The sequence below is a fragment of the Myotis yumanensis genome, unplaced genomic scaffold (genome assembly GCF_028538775.1).
Source record: "Myotis yumanensis isolate MYYU_CA2020_CCGP unplaced genomic scaffold, mMyoYum1.0.hap1 SCAF_2, whole genome shotgun sequence".
Lineage (NCBI taxonomy): Eukaryota > Metazoa > Chordata > Mammalia > Chiroptera > Vespertilionidae > Myotis > Myotis yumanensis.
The window spans coordinates 149,482,336-149,505,263 of NW_027223753.1; the positions used below are offsets into that span (position 1 = coordinate 149,482,336).

The 22,928-nt window shown below is 42.4% G+C and overlaps 1 protein-coding gene across 1 annotated transcript in view; it reads left to right on the forward strand.

Moving 5' to 3' along the window:
* The window catches only part of NECTIN3 (nectin cell adhesion molecule 3), a 137,517-nt gene extending 119,979 nt beyond the window's left edge, over nt 1-17,538 (forward strand). Inside the window, exons 8-9 of the mRNA XM_070406157.1 lie at nt 8,292-8,354; nt 9,515-17,538. Coding sequence (XP_070262258.1) covers nt 8,292-8,354; nt 9,515-9,694 — 243 coding nt within the window. The 3' untranslated portion in view covers nt 9,695-17,538. The remainder of the gene's footprint in view (nt 1-8,291; nt 8,355-9,514) is intronic.
* Nucleotides 17,539-22,928: the final 5,390 nt, after the last annotated feature.

The following is a 22,928-nucleotide window of genomic DNA, read 5'->3' on the forward strand; positions in this document are numbered from 1 at the left end:
TGGTCACTCCTAACTGCCCTCCCTTGCTGGCCATCTTGTGGCAGCCATCTTGTGATGACATGGGGGCAGCCATCTTGTGACCACATGGGGGCGGCCATCTTGTGCAAGGGTGTGATGGTCAATTTGCATATTATCTCTTTATTATATAGGATCGCATTTCACATAGATGACATCTAGTTGAGAATTGCCTTTTTTGCCTAGTCTCAGAAGCCCTCACTTTAGTCTATTCTTAATACATTTCTTGTTATGTTTGGGCCTTGTTACTTGTTTTGTTTGTCCCATCAGTTCTTGTTCCTTTTTCCTTCTTCTCCTGCCTTCTTTTAAATTAACTGAGTATTTTTAATATTTTAACCTCTTCTATTGAATTATTAACTATACCTCTTTGTTTTTACTTTTTTAGTGATCTCTCTGGGATTTAGTATGTACATTTTTAACTTACCACTATCCTATATGATAAAGAGCTCATATGCAAATGGTCCTCGCACCAGAACTGCTCAGACATTCAACACTGGGGAGAGGGTAATGGGGACCAGCCAGGCACAAATCAGCTCATGAGAGAGGAGTGGGGACCAGCCAGGCACAAATCAGCTCATGAGAGAGGAATGGGGACCAGCCAGGCTGCGGCCTGGGAGAGGGACAAGCCGCCCGACCGTCAGTCCTGGGCACCAGCACCTGCGCCTATGGCCCAGGAGAGGGACTAGCTCCCTGCCCTGTGGTCCCAGGTGCCTGTGGCTGCGGCCCAGGCAAAGCTGCCCACCCATGGTCCCCTGCTGCTGCAGCCGGCCCGGGTCCTGAGTGCCTGTGTCCGGCCAGAGGGAGGGAAGCCCAGGTCCCAGGTGCCTGCAACTGGCCGGAGGAGGGAATCCTGGGTTTCAGGTGCAAGGCAAGGCAGAGGCGGTTAGGGGCCATCAGGCAGGCAGAGGTGGTTAGGGGCGGTCAGGCGAGGCAGAGGCGGTTAGGGGCCATCAGGCAGGCAGAGGGGTTAGGGGTGGTCAGGCAGGCAGACAGGTGAGCAGTTAGGAGCCAGCGGTCCCGGATTACAAGAGGCAGTCGGACATCCCGGATTAGAGAGGGTGCAGGCCAGGCTAAGGGACCCCCCCCCCTCTGTGCATGAATTTCGTGCACCAGGCCTCTAGTCTATATAATAAAGAGCTAATATGCTAATGGTCGTGACACCCTCACGGGTCATGACCAATCCGCAGGAGGCTGCCTGCGCAGCAGGTACGGGTGGGCAGGGACTTGCAGCATCGGGGACTTGCATGAGGCTGCGTCCTATCCCCCACCTGGCACCAGGCCCGGGGACATGAGGTTTGTGTCCCCACTCCTGGTGCTGGCCCCTGGACATGAGGCTCGTGTCTCCGCCCCCTGCGCCAGCCCCAGGGCTTAAAGGGGGTGGGGCCGGCCAGGTCTGGGCCTTGCCCAATGGGGGTGGGGTCGGCCATGTCTGGGTCTCACGTAATTTCAAGGTGCGTGTGGGTCGGTGGGGACTTGACTCTGGGTCCCACAGTGCGCCCTCGACTCTGACAGGAGGGAGATTTTCATATACATTTTACTAATTTTCTTTCATCTCTGACAGTTCTATTATAGAGAAAGGGCAAATAGCAATATTAAAATATTTCCTCTAATTAATCCCCTTTAATGTGCATGAATTTCATGCACCAAGCCACTAGTCTTAATATAACATTACTGTTTTATCATTAAGAACTTTAATAGCTACTTAGATTGCCTCCCTTCCTTTCTTATTATTTTTATACATTATATTCATACATGCTATAAACCCAAAAATACATTCTTATACTTTTGTTTTGGGCTATAATATGTATTTTTCAAACATTTAAAAATTGATCTTTTGTTTGGAATCAGTATTTTTTGACTTGAAGAATTTTTCTGTTACATTATTTATGGTGTAGATCTGCTGACAACTTCTCTTAGCTTTTGTTTGAAAATTTCTTTATTTAACCGTCATTTTAAAAATATTTTTGTGGGATATATAATTCTAGTTTGACTTTGTTATTTCACTTAGTGCTTTAAAATTGTAACTTCATTGTTTTCTGGCCTTCATTTTTTCCTCCTGAGGAGCCAGTGATAAGTATTATCTTTATTTCTCTGTGCATATTGTATCCTCTTTATTCCTCTGGCTACATCTCAGGGTTTGTTTTTTTTTTAATCATTGTTTTTCAACAATTTGACTTTGAAATAGCCTATTAGGGACATGCAGTGACTTTTTCATTTAAGATATATATTTTTTTCAGTTCTAGAAGTTCTCTTTTGTTCTTTTTCAGAGTTTTCAATTCTCATATCATGTTCATATTTTCCTTTATATTCTTAAACAAACATTAATAAGAGCTCTTTTAAAGTTCTTATCTCCTAACTCTATCATACATTTTCATCACTTTTCTCTTTGTTTCTCTTTACTTATATTTTTCTTTCTGTTTTTTCATGTTCAGTATATTTATATTCGATGCTGGACACTGCTTTACTATGGTGGTTCTAGAATTGTCTCTCCTCTAGAGCTTCCTTAGCCTTGCTCTTCTGGTATAACCCTGGGGTCTCTACTGAATGTCTCACCTGTTCAGTGAGGATTCTTCTTCACTTTAGTGCTTTGTCCCACAGTTACAACCACCTCAGCTACTCCTCAGCTCAGCAATACCCTGTGATCTTCTTGCGTTTTCCTCTTCCCAAATCAGGGGTGCATGTGCGTGTGCGTGTGTGTGCCTATGTATGTGTGTGTGTGTGTGTGTGTGTGTGTGTGTGTGTTCCCATTATGTGAGATGCCAGTGCTGTGCAACAAAATTTTCAGTGTCTGAAAACTGTTGTTTCGTATATTTTGACCAGTTTTTCAGTAATTTATGTCAGGAGGGCTATTCTGGTATTAGTTCTCCATCATGACTGGAAGCAGAAGTAAAAATGTGTCACTTTTCAGTATAAGGAAAAAGCATTAGAGTAAAATATGTTAATAGGATGAAGCCCATTTAAGAGCTTTAAGGAGGCATAATTGGAAGAGAATGTGTGTCAATGGATGCAGAGCATCTTGTAGAAGGTAAACCAGGAAAATATTGTAGGTCATGGAGCAAGAACTCAGCTCAGCAATTCCAGAATCTTCTCTAGAGTCTAGTGAAAGGTAATTTCGATGTGAATCCTAGGTTAACCTAAAGCTCTGATCCAGGGGAAATAAAAAGGTAAGATTTGCCTGCTCAACAGTGAAATTGAGAAAATAACAAAAGAATAGAAGCAAACTAAAAAGTAGAGAGTCATAAAAATGTTGTATTATCTAAGATTCAGAGTTTCTATACAGGCATAATAGGGCAATGTGTAATAATTTGCTCCATTTCTAAGAGAACCAGCCAAGATTTCAGTCAGAATCAACGTAATTGAGTATTAAACTTATTATTCATACATTATTAATATAATCTATACTCTGAGATTTTCTGGTTCCAGATGAAGTAGTGACTGCACATTAAAATATTTATCTGGTGTGGCAGCGGAAAGTTACCCAATGATGTGATAGGGAAGCTCAGCAAATGCTTGAATTGGGAAAGTAGCAGTGGAGGAGCCACCAATTACACAGCAGGTGTGAGGTTGTGGGGTGCTTAGAATATCTTCACAATAGGAACGGAGGAAAGACTGATGCTCCTTTAGCATGTAATGAGTTTTAGGTAACTTGTTAAGCTGAGGTTTAGGGAGGTAAGCTAAGGACCTTTTAGAAGTTGAATTTTTACTGGATATTATCTTTTCATTTCTCTCTAAAGATGAAATTATGAAACAAGTTAGGAGACCAAAAAGACTCAGATTGGGAAGTGGGAATAATGGACCCACATGAACACTGCCAGAGTGAGCTGAGTGTCCAGTTATTGTTGACCTCATGGCAATAGTGGCTTGAAATCTTGCTCTGTTATTACTGAAAATAAACTTCAACAACTCTGAAAACTTTGTTTTGGAAACAGGTTAAAATATAATACATAGTAAAAAGTGAAGATGTTGGTTTATATTTTGAGCCAGAAAAGGTAAAATGTTTATTAAGATCACATAAAATAAAACTTGAAAAACTAGTGTTGTTAGCACCTTGGAATCCAGGAATGAAAGCCTCTGTGACTTTAGTAAATTAGGAAAATGATATGGGTTGTAGCTCAATAGAAATTGCTCTAACATAGTGGATACATGTAAACAGGGAAACTGAAATATGTATTAGAGATTCAGAGTAGCCCAAGTCTTCCTAAGAAAAACATTCAGGAATAATATATGCCATGAATCCAACAATTAAAGTATTATAGATTAATTCATTATATATGTATTAAACACCAAATGCGTGAGGTATTATGCAAGACAGTTTTCTATATACTGTGATCAGTAACTTTGTAAATAAATCAGAATATGCAACATTTCAGGTAGTTTATGGACTAGCAAAAAGAGAACACATGTAGCCACCCACTGTTAGAATAAATTATGCCTCATGTATGTTGTGAGAAATTGGATGGCCACACAGTATAGAGATAAGAATGCTTTTCAATAGCCCTTGATTCTGGGGCAGGTTGTAGGGGTGAGGTGGGTGCATCCCTAGGATATGTGGGGCTCCTGTCTATATAAACTATTTGATTAAATATTGTATTACAAAATTAAAAGTTCATGGGCTTGTGGGAGGCATAGTGATTTATGGATGAAGGTTTACAATATTGGGTATAGAAGATGAGCTTGGGTATTTGCTTACTGTCCAGTTAGTGCATGTGAAGATCGTTCCAGTCTAGGACCCCCTTTTTTCTTGTCCTTTGTTGTCAAGCGTACCACTTCTGGCTAATTTTATATCTCCTATTATGAGAAACAGGTAGCAATGCTTTCATTACTTATAAAGCCACGGATCAATGAAATCTCTTTGTATTGAAACAGAATAGAATTTTCTTCCTCTCTAATTCCCCAATACTATTAAACTAACACTGGTTATATTGTTACTCATGACGCTGTGCCATCCAGTGTCCTCCATGAATACTGGCTTCTAAGGAGAACTTAGGGTTGTACTGTATTTTGTTGGTAATGACCAAATGCAGATCTTACTGAGTGTTCAGTAAAGTGTGAATGATCATGTATTATCTGGTCATGTTAAATTTACCATTTGGAATTTTATAGCATAAAAATTAAGCAGCACATATTTCAACCAAGTCTTCTCTTGAACTCTTGAGGTCCTAATCACTGTATTTCTGGAACATGATCTCTTTCCATATGGACTGTACCCTGCTCTCCACACACTGCCACCAGCGGGAGAGGGCACTTACTCTTTCTGCAGAGGCGTCTAAGTGCTCTGCCTCCTGGCAAATTACATACGGCAGTAACATAGAATCATTTCTCAATGGCCTGCATTAATGGAAGGGGAACAGCAACAGGACCGTCTAAAACAGCAAGCAGACCAAACAAAATGTGAATTTTAATTTTAGGTATTTTTCCCTGAGTCTATTTTCCTTGGACCAGGACCAGCTACATAATTTGAGAGGCTCAGGGAAAAATGAAAATGCAGGGCCCCTTGTTTTAAACGTAAGAATGTCAAGATGGCCAGACTAGGTACCTAGTATGCCCTCATGAGACGTGCTCTCCAGCCACCTTCCAGATGTGGGTGAAGCAGAGGGGCATGCACTCCTGACCCCAGCCTTCCCTGTGCTAGTACTCAGGCCCCTGCCAGGCAGAAGGCAGCAGCAGTCACTGGACTGGGGCAGGAGGGGAAAGTATAGGGTGTCCCCCAAAAATGTATACGCACTTAACAGCTGGTAGCTCAATTTTGAAAATAAAATATATTTTAATAAACACTGTCCTTATAATATTTGGGACATCCTATGTACTGGTATGTAGAGGGAGAGGATATGGCACCAGAGTGGGTAAGTGGTGGCCAAGCACTAAATCAGTGACCAGCAGCGGGTGGCAGGACACCCTTGAGCTGAGGCTAGAAATCCCTGAAACATGCTCCTTTATCATATTAGATCACTTCCAATACACATTCACAGTGACATGAAGAAACTTAAGATGCCAACCACAGAGCATTAAACCCCAAAGTGGGACCCTGGTGAGAGCTAGGTCCTGTGTGACTGGTCACTCATCCCTGAGACTGGCCCAGCATTGGACTTTAGTGTACTGTCTATATGAACTAATCATGTGGAAAGCACCCAGAATCATGCAAAATAAGATGGGGGAGGGGGAGCGCTGGGGGGGGGGGGGCAAATTTGACACAGATAATTTATAATTTGGATAACCCTGGAATGTGATATCAAGAATCAATAGTTTAGAATTCAGTAAATTCATTGGTTAACTGTTGACTTCTTCCTGTTACAGAACCGAACCACAGGGTAGGGTGTGAGGATGGAGGATGATGGCCTTGAAAGATAAAGACATTAGGAACTATGAATGAAACAAAGAGATCTCGATGAGTGCTCTGATAGAGATATAAACAAGAACAATAGAAAAACTGGGAATAGAGAAATTAACTTTGGTGTGCAATGTGGAAAAGCCTTGTAGGGGAAAAAAAATGACTTTAGTCAGGGCAAGATGGATGGGTAGTATTTTAGTTACCAGAGACTAAGGGGCAGACCTTCTAGACAAAAAGAACAATATAAGAAAGGCAGTAAAATGGAGAGCATGTTTATAGTTATGTGACTTTTAGGCATTCTTTTTTTAAAACAATATATTTTATTGATCATTTACAAGGAGGAAGGGAGAGAGATAGAGAGTTAGAAACATAGATGAGAGAGAAACATCAATCAACTGTCTCCTGCACACCCCCTACTGGGGATGTGCCTGCAACCAAGGTACATGCCCTTGACTGGAATTGAACCTGGGACCCTTCAGTCTGTAGGCCAACGCTCTATCGACTGAGCCAAACTGGTCAGGGTTAGGCATTCTTTTGTTATCTTTATTGAACATTATTTTCCAGCCACTGAGATAAAAGCAGATGATGTAAAAATACAGGATTAGGCATCAGACAAATCCATGTTTGAATCACAGTCTACCACTTCCCAGCTGTGTGACTGGGGACAATTGAACCACTCTGAGCTTTGGTTTCAGTCATCTGTAAAATAGAGATATTGGTTTTGTAGAATTATTATAAAGATAAAATGAAATGATGTTTGTAAAATATTCCAACCAGTACACCCACTCTAGTGAAGGAGACAGGCATATCCTATATAATAAAAGGGCAATATGCAAATTGACCCTAACAGTAGAACAACTGGGAATGACTGGTCACTATGACACACACTGATCACCAGGGGGCAGACGCTCAATGCAGGAGCTGCCCCCTGGTGGTCAGTGCGCTCCCACAGGGGGAGCTCTGCTCAGCCACAAGCCAGGCTGATGGCTGCCAGCACAGCGGTGGTGGTGGTGGCAGGAACCTCTCCCACCTCCTCAGCAGCACTAAGGATGTCCGACTGCAGCTTAGGCCTACTCCCCGCTGGCAAGTGGACATCCCACGAGGGCTCCCAGGCTGCCAGAGGGATTATCTGACTGTCAGCTTAGGCCTGATCCCCTGGGAAGCAGGCCTAAGCCAGCAGGTGGACATCCCCCGAGGGGTTCCAGACTGTGAGAGGGCACAGACCAGGCTGAGGGACCCCCCCCCCCCCCCGAGTGCACAAATTTTTGTGCACTGGGCCTCTAGTACATAAATAATTGGGATGATACGTGCTGTGAGAGCACAGAAAGGAGAGTGGCTGTCTGCATGAGCACTTAGTGCTAGGCTTCCAGGAAGAGGTGATATCTGACCTGGAGGCTGAAGGGTGGTAAGTATGTGTGTATAAGCCAAAGGGCCACTGAGAAAGAGCCTTCTCAGGGTTTGAAAACCATAAGTCCCCTTTATGATCCCTGTGGGGCTCGGGGGCAGGGAGTAATAGCAGGAAGAGAAGGGTGACCATGTAAACTGTCTATGGAGAAATCCAAAAAAATGACCTTTCATTAGCACTGTGAAACTACTTTTAGCGATTTAAAATGGCACTCTTCCCTGAGAAAAGGTGAGAGACCTTCGGTGCTGAGTCCTCCTTGAAGTAAGGTATAAACAAGTTTGCCTGAGAACTTCTGCAGCAGATGTTCTGAGTCTCTTCTTCCTTCCAGAAGAAGTCTGGAGCCAGGAGAGAGAAAGAGACAAAACTCTCAAGTAATGTAGCTGTTTTCCCCATGTTCATGTAGAGCATTTTGCTTAGTTGGCAAACATTTCACAAGACATGGTTGCCTCTCATAAAAGCAGGAGTCTCAGTGGTCTTGGTTATCTGTTTTGCCATATGCTTGGTGCTTTAAAGGGCATACCTTTTTCTCTCTTCTTCCTCCAGACTGAACGCTTGCCTTTGCAGAGTCACTTCAAAGGAAGAGAGGTTGGCGGTCTCCAGCCCTCTGTGAGTAACTCGGTCCTGCTGTTGAGGTGGAGCCGGTGGCCACCATGCTTATTAAAATATCACTTGATTTCTAAGAAATTTTATTTTATTCATCTCTCTGATATCTAAGCATCTGCAGTATCATTTTATAAAGTTCTTGCTCTTGCTTATCCCTCTTAGAAGTAACCAACTTTTATGAAACCAATAACCAGGTAGAGGGATCAGATCCAGACAAAGAGATCATCATGGAGTTCATTTTATAGTGTCAGCTGTGTAAGGAAAGAAGGAAAGAAGGAAGGTGAAAATACAGGAGAATTTTTTTTTTTTTCACAGAGAGGAATGGAGAGGGAGAGAGAGATAGAAACGTCAATGATGAGAGAGAATCATTGATCAGCTGCCTCCTGCAGGCCCCACACTGGGGATTAAGCCTGCAACCCGGGCATGTGCCCTGACTGGGAATCAAACCGTGACTTCCTAGTTCATGGGTTGACACTCAATCACTGAGCCATACCAGTCAGGAGAAAAGAATACACATATATTTTTATAGTATTTTTTATTCTCAGTAAGTTGGGCATATGGTCAAAAAACCAGTTCATTTTTCTGTGTGTCTTCCCTAACTGCCCAATGCTGAATCTTAAGGTTTCTTTTGGGATTCTGTTATTTATGTTTCATTGTTTTTGGTTGTTTGTCCCCAAAAAAATGTATACACACACTTGGAATAATTATAAAGGCAGTGTTCATTAAAATACATTTCATTTTTTAAATTGAGCCATCAGCTGTTAGAGCATGTATATATTTTGGGGGGAACACCCTGTATATCTCATGTAGTCATTCCAAGTTTGAGTCATGCTGAGGGACACCTGAAGTTCGCAGCCTTCTTTTTCACCAGTTTACCTTAACTGATACTAATTCCAAATTTCAAAACCTAAAACTGACTATAGTCTCCAGTCATTAGTCACAATTTTCTATTTAGGAGACACCACCAGTCTTGTTCAGGTATTGAAATCAACGAAGGACTAGAAAATGAAAATTTGTGAACTTTACCTTGCCATTCAATAGTGTGTGGGCTAAGGAATCAGGAACACAGACTGTAATGAATTCTGTTCTTGCTTGTTTTTACTGAAGTGCTAGAAAAATGCCAACAGCTGTTCTGCTAATGTAAGCAATGTTTGAATTTTTAGAATGGACTAAATAGCAGGAGATTTGAGTATGAAGATGAGAATCCAGTGGGGGAAGATGGGATTCAGCAGATGTGCCCTCTCTACAACCAGATGTGCTACCAAGACCGGAGCCCTGGCAAACATCATAGGAGCAATGATCCTGAGAGAGTCTACATCAACCCCCGAGAGCATTACGTGTGACGGCTCTGCTTCTAGTGGGCGTTCTACCGAATGTTATTCCCAGATTAGGAGAGAAACCAAGGTCAATAGTTATTATTTTGCTCTCTCTCATATAAAACGGTCCCCCTCTAAGTATCAGAAGTCGTGATGAATGACTTGGAGCCAATGGCGAATGTCTTTCCTCCAGTAAGACTTCCTTCACCACCAGCTGTGTCTGTGACCTTGACTGCAGCTTTGTGTGTTTCTGTGACGATGGTGTGATGGTGTTTAACTACTAACATCTGGCCTACAGTGGCATGTTCATTTTAAAGTACAGCATCTGCCTGGGATGCCAGCAGTGATTCTCCAGAAAGGCCCCAGCTGGGAGTGTTAACCTCACTGGGTCTCAGGCAGGCCAGCCTGTTCATCCGTCAATCAAACGGGCAGAAAAAGGAGTTCAAGATCCATTTCACTAATTATTTAGTTGGAATTTGGCTTTCCCTGATATGCTTAATATAATCGCAACACCTGTGTACAAATAAGAGGCCTGAGGAAAGAGGCAAAATTTGTTCTTTATCCACAAAACAACAACAAAGGGCAGTTTAAACCTTCAAGTGTGTTGGTTGCTTTTAGACTCTTGCCACATTGTAAGAGATGCTCCTTCTTGATCACTGAGGTCCTGAGGGGCATATTTCCTGCCTAGTCTGGGTATCTGCCTAGTGTTTATTAGCAGAGTGCTAACCGAGGTCCGTCTCTTGCTCTGTCCCTGTTCCCACACTTCTGTTCTTTACTAGCCAGATTAGCTTACTTCTCACCTATTAAATTCTAAAGACCCTGTTTAAATGGTGGACAGCCTTGAGCCTTTTCCCTCTTCTGTGGTATTGTATATGAGAGGCTCAGCTTTCCCTACTGAAATCTCTTTCAAACTAATCCCATGCACACAGGCCTTTGCCTACTCTGCATTCTTCAGACTACGTATTGTCCATGTTTTATCCACCTCAGAAAAGCCTGCTGGAAAATCACTGTGAAATAACTCCTGTTTTGAAATGACAGGTGGAAAATTTGAAAACTTAAAAAAAACACAAAAGAGCCACTTCAATGTGGCATATGTGCTGAACCCACAAGTTGTCTTTGATCCCTCCTCCCCTGCGTTACCTGGTCAACAACAAGAATAAAGAGACGCTAAAACAAAAGCCAGTAATGTAGTGACCAACATACCAGTGTATCCTGCACCACTCTGGTGCCTGCTGATGTTAGTCTTGAGTTTTCTCACTTCCCTTTGCCAGCTTTTCCCTGCTGAGATTCAAGGTGGTAATTAGAGTGGGGTGAGCAGAGGAGGGAGCACAGGTACAAATGTCGATCAACCGCCCTCACAGCATGAGGAAGCATTGTTTTATTGTGGGTTCTGGAAGATTAGAGGTATGCCACTGATATAAAAAAACACACCACTACAGACTTGCCATCTGCTAGGAAAGAGTGACATAGTGCTATAAAATATTACATATTTCCAACCTAAGCTTCAAGGGGGCGGGAGAATGTTAACACAGATTTCTAATGAGATAGCAACGATACCTGGTGATTCATGTAGGGCTGGCTCTAGTTTTTGCTCCTGTGTTTCCTTTCCTTAGTTTCCTTGGTCAGAGAAATCATCTGGTTGTTCTACAGCAGTAATGCACTCTCCGCATGGCCTGGGTGACCTATTATTCTGGGAGAAAATTCTAACTCAGTGCTTTGGCTAGGTAATTAGAAATTTAAAAGTGATATGGGATCAAAGGATAAATTCTAAGGCCCCTCACAGCTGTATCACAGAGCTAGACTTTGCTGCCCTTTGTAGCAAGCTGGCACACAAAGGATATATTTGATTTTATTGCTTGCGTGGAATCCCATCAGTAAGTTGGTATAACTAAAGGTACAGGAATCCCTGCAATTGTTTTCCAACAGAAACATGACTCTGGTCAGAGCTGTTCCTCCCAGGGAAGTGTTTTATAAAATCCTGGCTGTTAAAGAGGAGGAGATACTGTGAGGCATGGCCTCCTTCAGAAAGCTAAACATGCTCTACACATGGGGGGTGGTTTCCAGGGTTCTGCAGGGAAGCAGGTTGTTGGATCAGTGTCTCAGAAGCTCACCTGGGGCCCAGTGGGGAATAGAGATGTCTTCATTTGCACAAGGGAAGGACATTTGGAAGCATTGGGTTTGAGGAGCCCTTTGATTTGTCTATAACACCTTCCCTACCAAGAAGAACCCACTGTTGCATTTGTGAGATTCTCAGTGTAGTTATGGAAAAGGAATTTCAGCATGTGGATACCTGCCTCACAGCCAGGCAGTTCGATATCCTTTTTGCTTCTCTGTCAGGTATGGTATTTCTTTAACAAATGGTTGATTTTATAGCTGCTGGCCCCTTGCATGGGTCACGTAAGCCGTATAATTGCATCCCATCTGTTCTCTCCAAATACTGAGTGGAATTGAAAGGAGCTTTAAAAGGGTTTGATCAACCAGCCCCCTCAACCAAAATATACCCTCCAAAATTAGCCTGTCAATCTCCAAATTTGGAGCCTAGACTGCTTGGCGGTGGCTATCTAAAATTGGAAGTTAGACTCTTAAAGGTCGGCGAGTGAGGCTTAGGGATGTAAGCCACGGCTGATGCTGGAGACTCTCCTGGTTTTACTAAAACGCACTGAAACAGAAATGAATCCCAGAGCACTTACCCACTTATGGGGCAGCTCTGCATTTCAAGGGGGAGTATGTGTGTCCATTTTAAACACACAGCTTTTGTTGCCTGTTGTGTGGGCTGCCCAGGCTCCAGGGGTGTGCCCAGGCTCCAGGGGTGTGCCCTGTTGCTACAGTAGCAGATAACCAGTTCTGAGCAGGTCACACTAAAATAAAGCAGCTGTACCACATAGGATTGGTCCATGTAATGGGATAAGAATTTAGATTAAATCTTTAATGGCGATTTGTTCTGTCTTCTATAAGGGTTCCCCCATCCCTGACCTTCGTGTGTGTTCTAACTTTGAAGAAGTCCATGCTCTTTGGGGCACGTAATATAAAAGTCTTACCTGTGCTAGGCTTCCCTGTGACATGCCTATAGTAGATACTAAAGAAATGTGCTTTAAACTAAATTAACAGGTCCCCTCATTAATTTTTATGGTCTTGTTTACTCATAGGGATGGTGCAGTTTGTCCATCTTTGAGAACGATTGCCTAAGTCCTCTTTAACAGTAATCTAAAATTTACTATTTGTTTCTCATTGTGCAGTCTTTCCCTGCACTGTGCTGGTCTCCTAGTGCCATTCTTTACATACAATAGAGCCTTCCCTTCAAACCTCTTATTTCCTGGGGACATAGAGAATAGACCATTATACCAAGAATCAAAAAAACAGGTTCTACTCCAAGCTTCACCCTTTCTTAGCCATGGAAATTTAGACAAGTCACTTAACAAGTCCAGGGCATCAGTTGCCCCTGTCCATAAAGCAGAGATTATAACACCTTCCCTGTCAGCAATATGGTGAGACTTATAACAATGGATGGAATACTGTAAGTTCTCTTCAAATGAAAATGCCTATGTCTCTATTATTGTTGCATGTTGAACCTTTGCAGCATTTTGAATACCATAGTGTCCCCAGGGAGAACCAAGTGGCAAATGAAAATTTCAGACCTGATTTGAGTATAAGACAGACATTCCTTTTACTGTAATAAATGTCATATAGAAAACTTGATACCTAGATTTTAGCCTTTCAGGCTTTGCCTAGAATTGAAAGTACATGTTACCATGACCAGTAGTTGCTCTTGTTTTTCAAATTACGACTAATGACAACTACCATTACTGAGTGCACAGTATGGACTGGATTCTAGGACAAGAACCTTGCGTGAATCATCTCACTGATTAGAACCAAATTCCTGTTTTGTTCCCTTTCCAGCAGCCCCTGTGGGGACAGAAAGGCTCACACTCCCATGCTGCACTCCCACGGATCATGCCTATCATTGGTATTCTTTCAAATCTATTTTTGGGGAATGGTGTTAGAGAAGAGGTTTTCTTGAAAAATTTAAAGCAGAGTTATAAGAGGAAACAGGGACAAAACCATAGAAATGTTTATTAAGATGACAGCAAGAATATACACACTCATTTTTAGTTAGTTTTTGAACATCTCAAAATGCTCAGACCAATTAGACTAACCATAGCAGCAAAAATAACCAGTGTTATAAATAATTAAAACCGCTCCATTTCAGTAGGTTCTGTTTTAGTGGCACAAACTTGTAATACCTCTTCCTCAACTTAGTTCATTGCTCTGTTTAGTTTGTTTCACCTTTATTTCACTCCCAGGAGTGGTGGCACTCATACATTGGACAGAAAGAATGAAAGCTGGCTCTGGTGGAAAGCCAGAAGAAGAGGAGGGGTGTGAAGCAGAAATGTCATAGTTCTGTGTTTCTCTTGTTCCTGTGCTTAACTAACAAGGTCTTTTGTCCTTGGCCTGTTTGCAGATCTTATAAGAGAACCAGGGACTTCCAGTTCTTCTGTTAACTAAAAACTGCTTTTGCCAGCCCATTCAACTGTAGATATGACTGAATTAATCTTATGGCACCTGAAAAGGCATTTGTATTTCCTCCTTTAGAGAAAATTGTTGTAAGCTAGACTTGGCCAACTTGGCCACTTGCAATTATTTGCTTATAATGGCCTTTAGTAAGTAGAGGTGGGTGAGGGCTGTAGATATTCTTCCCCCAAACCTTACACTGACATGAGGTTTTAGACCAATTTTTGTATCATTCATGTTTATAAGTAAGCAGGCACTAGAAGAGACATCCTGTAACAGTCAACCTGTCCTGTAAGCTTGAAAAATTTTCAACTCTGTTCTATTAAAGAATCCAATAATATCTTAAATGAAAAGGTTATTAGAAATTAATCCAATAATATTGAGGCAGACTCAGTGTTAGGCACCTAATTAACACCACCAATTTGACCACTGAAAATGATTACTCATTAATAAAGCCTATGATGTGGAGCTCTGAAGTGACTAGAGCAGGGGTGGGGAACTTCCGGCCTGTGGGCAGGCTGTGTAAGGCTGCAAAATCATTTGGTCTGGCCATGCCAAGGCATTAGAGGTGAGTTAATTAAATGTTTGACCAATATAGCAGGCTAATTTTCAAGTTGATAATGTTGTAAGACCTTCGAATGATGTTATAAATATCCAAATGGCCATTGGCAAAAAAAACAGATTTCCCACCCCAGGACTTGAATTTTTCAAATGCTGTATAACAATTTTTGGAGGGTGTGTTTCCAACTTGGATACTTCAAAAGTTAAATAACTACTCCTTTATTAAGACTAATTAACATATGTCCAAATAATTAAAATGCATGGAATGTAACAATTTGTTAAGGATTCCTCACACTAGGGTGAGGTAGATGTATTCACTGTTGTAAAGTCAGCCACCTGCTAAGTAGACTCTCACTGGCATTTCTCCTTAGTGACAGCCTTTTCCTTCTTAGGTGTTTGTGTGTGTGGTATGTGACAGGGGAAAAAGGGCTACTTAACATTCGCAACTGAATAAAAATTTGCTATTCACATATACAAGAGAAACCCTTACATGTGCAAACATCTCACTATTTCAAGCCTGCACCAACATGTGCTAGTTACAGTCTGTATCCTCTGGCTGTGAGCTGCAGGGATAAATGCCTGTGTTTCAGGAGAACAGAGGTTGCGACTATTTATGGCCAATGGTAACATCTCCATGAATTGAAAGTGGGGAGGGCCCTGTTCTCTAAGTGTTCACACTCTGTAGCTGTGTCCTTTACAGTTGCCACTTGCAAGCGTTTTACACAGGAGTCATGTCAGTTGGACCCAAGGAGATATACTCTTGGACTTTACATTATTATTGGGTTATAACTGTTGTCCCAAACAATTTTCAATAAACAAAAAGCAGCGTTCAGAGATACTCCCATCTTTCTACCAATAGCTGCCCTCTTGGGTTTTTCTCCAGCATTACCATTAAAGACTTTATGACAGGTTCCCTGTGGCCTAAATGGGGTGTATTTATTACCATGGCCTGGGATTTAACTGTGAAAGTCGATTAGAGGAGATCTTGAGGGAAAGCCTTCCTGGGAATCCAGAACATTGGATTTTCTACACTGCTTTGGAACTGTGGCCTCTCCCACTACAAAATATGCCTGACAGTCACGAGGAGATGTTTTATGTGTCCCCTCCAGAGGTCAGGAATGTACTTCAAACACAAACACTGTCCCTTAATAGCTCACAGTGGATTTATGATGCCCAGGATTGCACATGAGTTTCCAAGTGAACAGGTTCTCTTGTTTTGGTTCTCTTTCTAACAATCACCAGTGTTTTTTAAATCTACCCTAAAAAAACTAAATTAAATTCCTCTCTTACGCTATGTTGATGGCTCAGCGTCCATCATGTTTTAACTATAGGCAGCAGTGTTTTGCACTAAATGCACCAGATTGCACTTGCCCACACTGTGGCTTACGTATGCCTTTGCTTTTTCACATGGCCTTATGAGAAATTAGTACATATATTCCCATCAACTGAGCACTTTAATACCCAGAAGCGCATTTGTCGTCTTAGGTTTCATCGTGTATTTGAAATTCCAAGTCCTTTGTAAAAAATGTTAAGTAGCTGGTATTGCTACTGGATCCTGGATTATTCCACTTGTCCATCCAGAAAAGTTCCTGTTTATCCTCTCCCTTCTGTTTCTATTTCTAAGCCAGTGCTCTAAGACATAACATCTGCTCCAGCCTGTTCATTCTCCATGTGGTCTTAACCTCTTCTTTACCTCTCAGTTTCACTCCTGGGAGTTAGCACTCTCTACCTCATAGGGGTTTTATAGAGGGAAAAAGATGTTTAACGATTGTCTTCAAGAGAGAACTTACTTTTAAAGTGATTTTATAAAACACACACACACACACACACACATGCACACACACACACCTTGGCTTAGAAATGAGAAACTCTATAGCTATTGTATTTTTTTACTATTCCGGTATTGCTATTTTTATTTCTTAAAAGCAATTTCTGTCTGAATAGAGTCTCTACTCTGGTTCTAACTTTCTTCCTATTAACCCTTTCACACTGAAATTGTTCTCTCTACCTTATGCACACTCTGAACGATTTACTTACAAAGCCACAACTAACTCTCCCACAACAAATCCATGTACCTTTGCTTCCATTGTTAAACAAATGAATGTCTTCTGTAAAGATGCATCTGGCTCTGGACACAAGAAGCCAGAAGCTAATGAGGTCTCACTCTTGCCCTGGCAAAATCTCACCCTGTGCCTTGGTTCTTCCCATATTAACACAAGTTCTGTAATATCACAGAACTCGTGATATTACACGAGTTGGGTATTGTGAGTCCTGACTAATAAATGGTGAAACACATTTTGCCAATGCCCAGTACTGTAAGAATGTGTTGCAAAAAATCGGGAGAGTCTTTAGGTAGAGTGTTCTAGTGTAGCGCAATTTAAAAAAAAGGAGAAGAAAAAGACTAATCCACTTATTTTCAAAAGAAATGTTTTACTAATATGTTCTTTTTTTTAGTGAAAATTAGTTCCTAGTAATTTGATCTATTTTTCTCTTGATGTATAGGAGGAAATGAATAGTATATATTATTGCTTGTCAGAAAATACCCAAATTGTATTTTAAGTGTTAAAACTGAAGGGGTTGCCTAACAGTGTAGTGGCATAAGGAGGAGGATTCTAGCTCAATTGTTGCAAATATAGAAAATAGAAAGGTTACCTTTGATTCTGAAGATTGCATTATAAATAGTAGATGTTAATGTGATGGTTTTAGATATTCTTTATTTTTAAGTCACCAGAAATTGCCTTTTATTTTTACAGTTTTGAACTCTATGGTTCTTGACATATTTTGAATAAAGTTTTTATCAACTAAAATTTTTCATGTACATTATTATCAATAAATCAATTGTGATTAAAATATATATAAAATTTAATAACCTAAGTACAGTAACTAAAATTCAAGATTCAAAGAACATCTTTCATAGAAATGGTAAGTTTTAATAAAGGAGTCCTTTTGCTGTTTTTTAATCGCAAACAGCATTATAACCTACACTAATAAAAGAGAAACATGGTAATTAGCGTAAGACCGCTACCCTTCCCATTGGCTAATCAGCATATCCTTATGCAAATTAACTGTCAGCCAAGATGGCGGCCGGCAGCCATGCACTGAAGCGAGCAGGGAGGCTTGATTGCTCGCTCCAGTGACTGCGGACTCCAACGTTCCCCGCCTCACAGCTGCAACTCTAAGCAACTATGTACTATGTTGCAAATAAGAAGCTAAACAAAACCCCAGAAACCAGCTTTCATTCAGCCGGGCTTCAGCCAGCCACCGCAACATTGTATCGATGTTTTCAACAGCGAGGCTTCAGAGCTAAAGCTGGCCCAGAATAAAAAACAAAAAAGAAAAAAGGAGCGGTTGGGAGCTTCAGTCGCTTCCGGAAAACAGCCCTCAGCCCCTCACCCAGACTGGCCAGGCACCCCAGTGGGGACCCCCACCCTGATCCAGGACATCCTTCCGGGCAAACCAGCCGGCCCACACCTGTGCACCAGGCCTCTATCCTATATAGTAAAAGGGTATATACCTCCCGGCACCGGGATCAGCGGAGCAGCAAGACTCCTGGCACTGGGATCAGCGTGACAGGGGACAGCGCCCAAACCCCCTGATCATCCCTGCTCTGTGCCTGATAGCGGGGAGCTCCCCAATCCCCTGATCGCCCTGCGGCTCTGTGTGTGACAGGGGGCAGGGCCACAACCTCTCTATCCACCCTGCTCTGTTCGTGACAGGGGAAGGCGCCCCAACCCCCTGATCGGCCCTGCTCTGTGGGTGATAGAGGGTGGCGCCCCAACCTCCCCGCCCCCCACCACGGGCCCTGCTCTGTGTGTGACAGGGTAGAGCCATAACCTCTCCATCGGCCCTGCCCTGAATGTGACAGTGGTGGCACCCCAACCCCCTGATCGGCCCTGCTCTGTGAGTGATAGAGGGTAGCGCCCCAACCCCCCTCCACGGACCTTGCTGTGTGTGTGACAGGGTAGAGCCATAACCTCCCCATTGGCCCTGCCCTGAGTGTGACAGGGTGCAGAGCCCCAACCCCCTGATCCTCTCTGCTCTGTGTGTGACAGGGGGTGGTGCCCCAGCTCCCCTATCGGCCCTACTCTGTGAGTGACGGGGGGAGCTCCTCAACCCCCTGATGGACCCTGCTCTGTGCGTGACAGGGTACGGAGCCCCAACCCCCCTGATGGGCCCTGCTCTGTGAGTGACAGGGGGCAGTGCCCCAACCCCCTGATCGGCCCTGCTCTGTGCGTGACAGGGGGTGGTGCTGCAAACTCCCCATCGACCCTGCCTTAAGTGTGACAGGGGGCGGTGCCCCAACCCCCCAATCGGCCCTACTCTGAGCATGACTGAGGTGGCATCGCAACCTCCCGATCCGCCCTGCACTGTGCATGACGGGGCAGCACCCCAACTCCCCAATCAGCCCTGCTCTGAGCCTGACCAGGGGCTGCACCTAGGGATTGGGCCTGCCCTCTGCCACCCGGGAGCAGGCCTAAGCCAGCAGGTCGTTATCTCCCGAGGGGTCCCAGTCTGCGAGAGGGCACAGGCCCGGCTGGGCCCCCCCCCCCCCCGAGTGCACAAATTTTTGTGCACTGGGCCTCTAGTGAAATAATAAGTGTTAATGTAGGAAAATTAAGAAATGGCAAAATAGAAAAAATACAGGAATCCTTTTGAAAAAATCATAATAATAAAAGGCCAAGAGGTGTCACGACCAAAACGACCAAACGACGAGCACCTCTTGGCCCCTCCCCCGTGGCACACAGGCTCTGATTATAGTAAGGCTGGCGGCCGGCAGGTGGGGCGGCAGGTGGGTGGGCGAGGTGATGTGGGCTGTGAGAGCAGCTTCAAGAGAGCAGTGGGCAGGTGAGCAGGGCTGCGATCTTGGCAGGGTGGTGGGCAGGGCGTGGGGGGCTGTGCAATATCACATGCTGGGCCGCTAGTATATTTTAATAATAGTAGCAAAAGTACTTTTATACATAAGCAGTATTGGAAATGTTTTTCAAAACATGTGACAAGTTACATATTATAATGCTTTTTTTTTTTAAGTGTTTTTATTGATTTTGAGAGAGAGAGAGAGAGAAAGGGAGAGGGAGGGAAAGAACATCAATGAGACAGAACCATCTATTGGATGATTCCTGCACACCCCCTACTGGGGATCGAGCCTGAAACCCAGGCATGGCCCTGACCAGGAATCGAACTGTGAACTCTTGGTTCATGGGATGATGCTCAACCAGCTAAACCACACTGGACAGGGCTTCATTTTTCAATGAAGTTAAATTTATTCCACTTACAGAAATTTACTTAATTCTTTTTTTATTGTCTAAAGTTTTATATATATCTCCTTTTCCCCCAATTTACCCCCTCCTCCTCCCCTTCCCAGCCCGGGCAAGCCCCCACTGCCTTAGTGTCTGTGTCCATTGGTTATGCTAATATGCATGCATATAACTCCTTTGGTTTATTTAATTCTTGATTAATCTTTAGATATTAAAATGTCCTTTCTTTTATTAAATGATTTTGGTGTTAGGTGATAACTTTTCATGTAGTTATTTACCAAAAAAAAAAAAAGAAGAAGGAAGAAAGAAATAAAGAATGAAAGAAAAGAAAAGGAAATTTAGCACCTATGGTAGACCCCTAATTTTTTTTTTTTTTTTTTTTTTTTTTTTTAGGGATGAATAATTTACTGGTCTATGATCTTAAAGTCTGGAAACCACTTATAAAAAATTATTGAGATACCATAAAAGTCATCCTTTTAAAGTATAAAATTAAGTGGTTTTTAGTATATTCAGAGAATTGTGGAACCATCACCACAATCAATTTTAGAATATTTCATTACCCCAAAAAGAAATCCACTCTTATCCAATGCTCAACCCTCCTCCCCAGTCCCTGGCAACCAGCAGTCTTTCTGTCTCTGTGGATTTACCTAGTCTGGACATTTCATATAAATGGAATCATATATAGTATGTGGTTCTTTGTGCCTGGCTTCTTTGACTTAGCATAATTCTTTCAAGGCTCATCCATGCAGTAATATTATTTTATGCCAAATATCATTCCATTGCATGGACACCTCACATTTTATTCATTCACCAGTCCAGTTGTTTCCGTTTTGGAAGTAATTATGAATTATTATGACTAATTCTGCTATACACATTCACATACAAGTCTTTGTGTGAACCTGTGTTTATTTCTCTTGCATTTACACCTAGGAATGGAATAGCTGGATCATATGGAAACTCTATGGCATAGCCTTTCTGAAGAACTGTTTTCTAAAGCTGCCGCGCCATTCTACATTCCCACTAACAGTGTAGGAGGGTTCCAGTTTTTCCACATTTGCAACAACACTTGTTATCTGTCTTTAGATTATAGCTATCCTAGTAAGAATGAAGTGCTATCTCATTGTTTCTTATTTCAATCTCCCTAATGGCTAATGATGTCTGTTTGTTTTCTATAATCCTTTAAGTAAAACCATTCTTAACTCCTGGGCCATATAAAACAGGCTGCACACTAGATTTGCCCTTCAGTTAGCCAATGTCTGACTTAGAGGATAGAATTAACAGACAAACACATTAAAATGGTACTATAAATACACCATGTTCAAGAAAGTAGAGGAAAGAATGAGCCTGTTGGAGGCAGATATGGGATATCAAAAAAGAATGTGCGGCCCTCACTGGTGTGGCTCAATTGGTTGGGCAGTGACCTGTGCACCAAAAGGTTGCTGTTTTGATTCCTGGTCAGGGCATATGCCCAGGTTTCAGGCTCAATCCCTGGTGAGAGGTATGCAAGAGGCAGCCAATGGATGTTTTGCTCTCATATGGATGTTTCTCTCTCTCTCCCTTCCTCTCTCTAAAAATCAATAAAAAATATTTAAAATAAAATAATGTGCACAGTGGAGTGCTAATAAGCCTGCTCACTGGATTAGATAAGAAACCTTTGTTTGCAGCATTTGTTGAGTTCCATGCTATAAATATTCACACCCTGGCCAATTTTGAGCTCACGACAGGACAGCACTGAACCTGAAGTTGGAAAAGGACATGCAAAATTCACACTGCCAGTGGTGCCAGCTGACCAGCACATCACTGACGTCAAACATCTCTAACTGTGCACATATGACATAGAGTAATCAGGGAAGACAGCTCCCATCTTCAGGGCTTTCATTGGTTTTCTCCTCCACCCCTACAACCAATCAGTAGAAAGGAGAGTATCTGTCCCCGCCCATTGTATTGTTAGACTTCCAAATAGCCTCCTGCTCGTTCTCATCCATCATTGCTTTGGAATCATAGCTACATTTCCACATGCACCCTTCCCAGAATGTCAAAAACATATTGGAATAAAGTCAAAGCCTCATTATAGAGACATGTTTGATTGTGATTTAGTCAAATTCATTTTTCAAAGAAATAAAGGGGGATATACTTTGCTCCATCCAGAAGACTTCCTGGAAAATATATTTTAGCTGAGTGTTGAATGGATAAAAAATGTCCAGGTAAACAGAAGAGCAGACATTCTACACATATAAATGGTTTGTGCAAGAGTTCCAAGATGGGGGTAAAAAAAATAAATGGGAAGGCTATGTCTCTGGTTAGAGAAGCAATTGTGAACTCTTGCAATCAGATATTTTCCCTGTTTCTTCTCCCAAAAGGTTTTGGGAAAAGCCTTAACTTTAGATTTATGTTTTCACCAAAAAGGACAACATAAGGGAAAGAAAAATTTTCCTTTCATAGCCCTTGAAATTGCTACAAGAAGGCTCTAGAGAAATTAGATAGTGACTCATCCACAAAATAAGTCTACTATGTTTCCAAATTGGTATTAGTTCATGAACTGTGTTTAATAACCCATTGTCTTGTCCACAATCTCCTGGGACTCCCCCTACTTTTTTTCCCAATCCTCACCTGAGGATATAGGTCCACTGATTTTTATAGAGAGTGGAAGGGAGGGGGAGAGACAGAGAGAGAGAGAAACATCCATGTGAGAGATACACATTGATTGGTTGCCTCCTGCACACACCCCGACCAGGGCTGGGGATCGATCCTGCAACAAAGGTACATACCTTGACCAGGGATTGAACCTGGGACCCTTCAGTCCTTGGGCCAACATTCTATCCACTGTACAAAATTGGCTAGGGTTCCCCTTACTTTTCCTAAACTACTTCCTTCCTACTGATAATAAAGCCCAAAGCTACTGTGTAGGACTAATGTTTTTGACTTGTATTTATCAG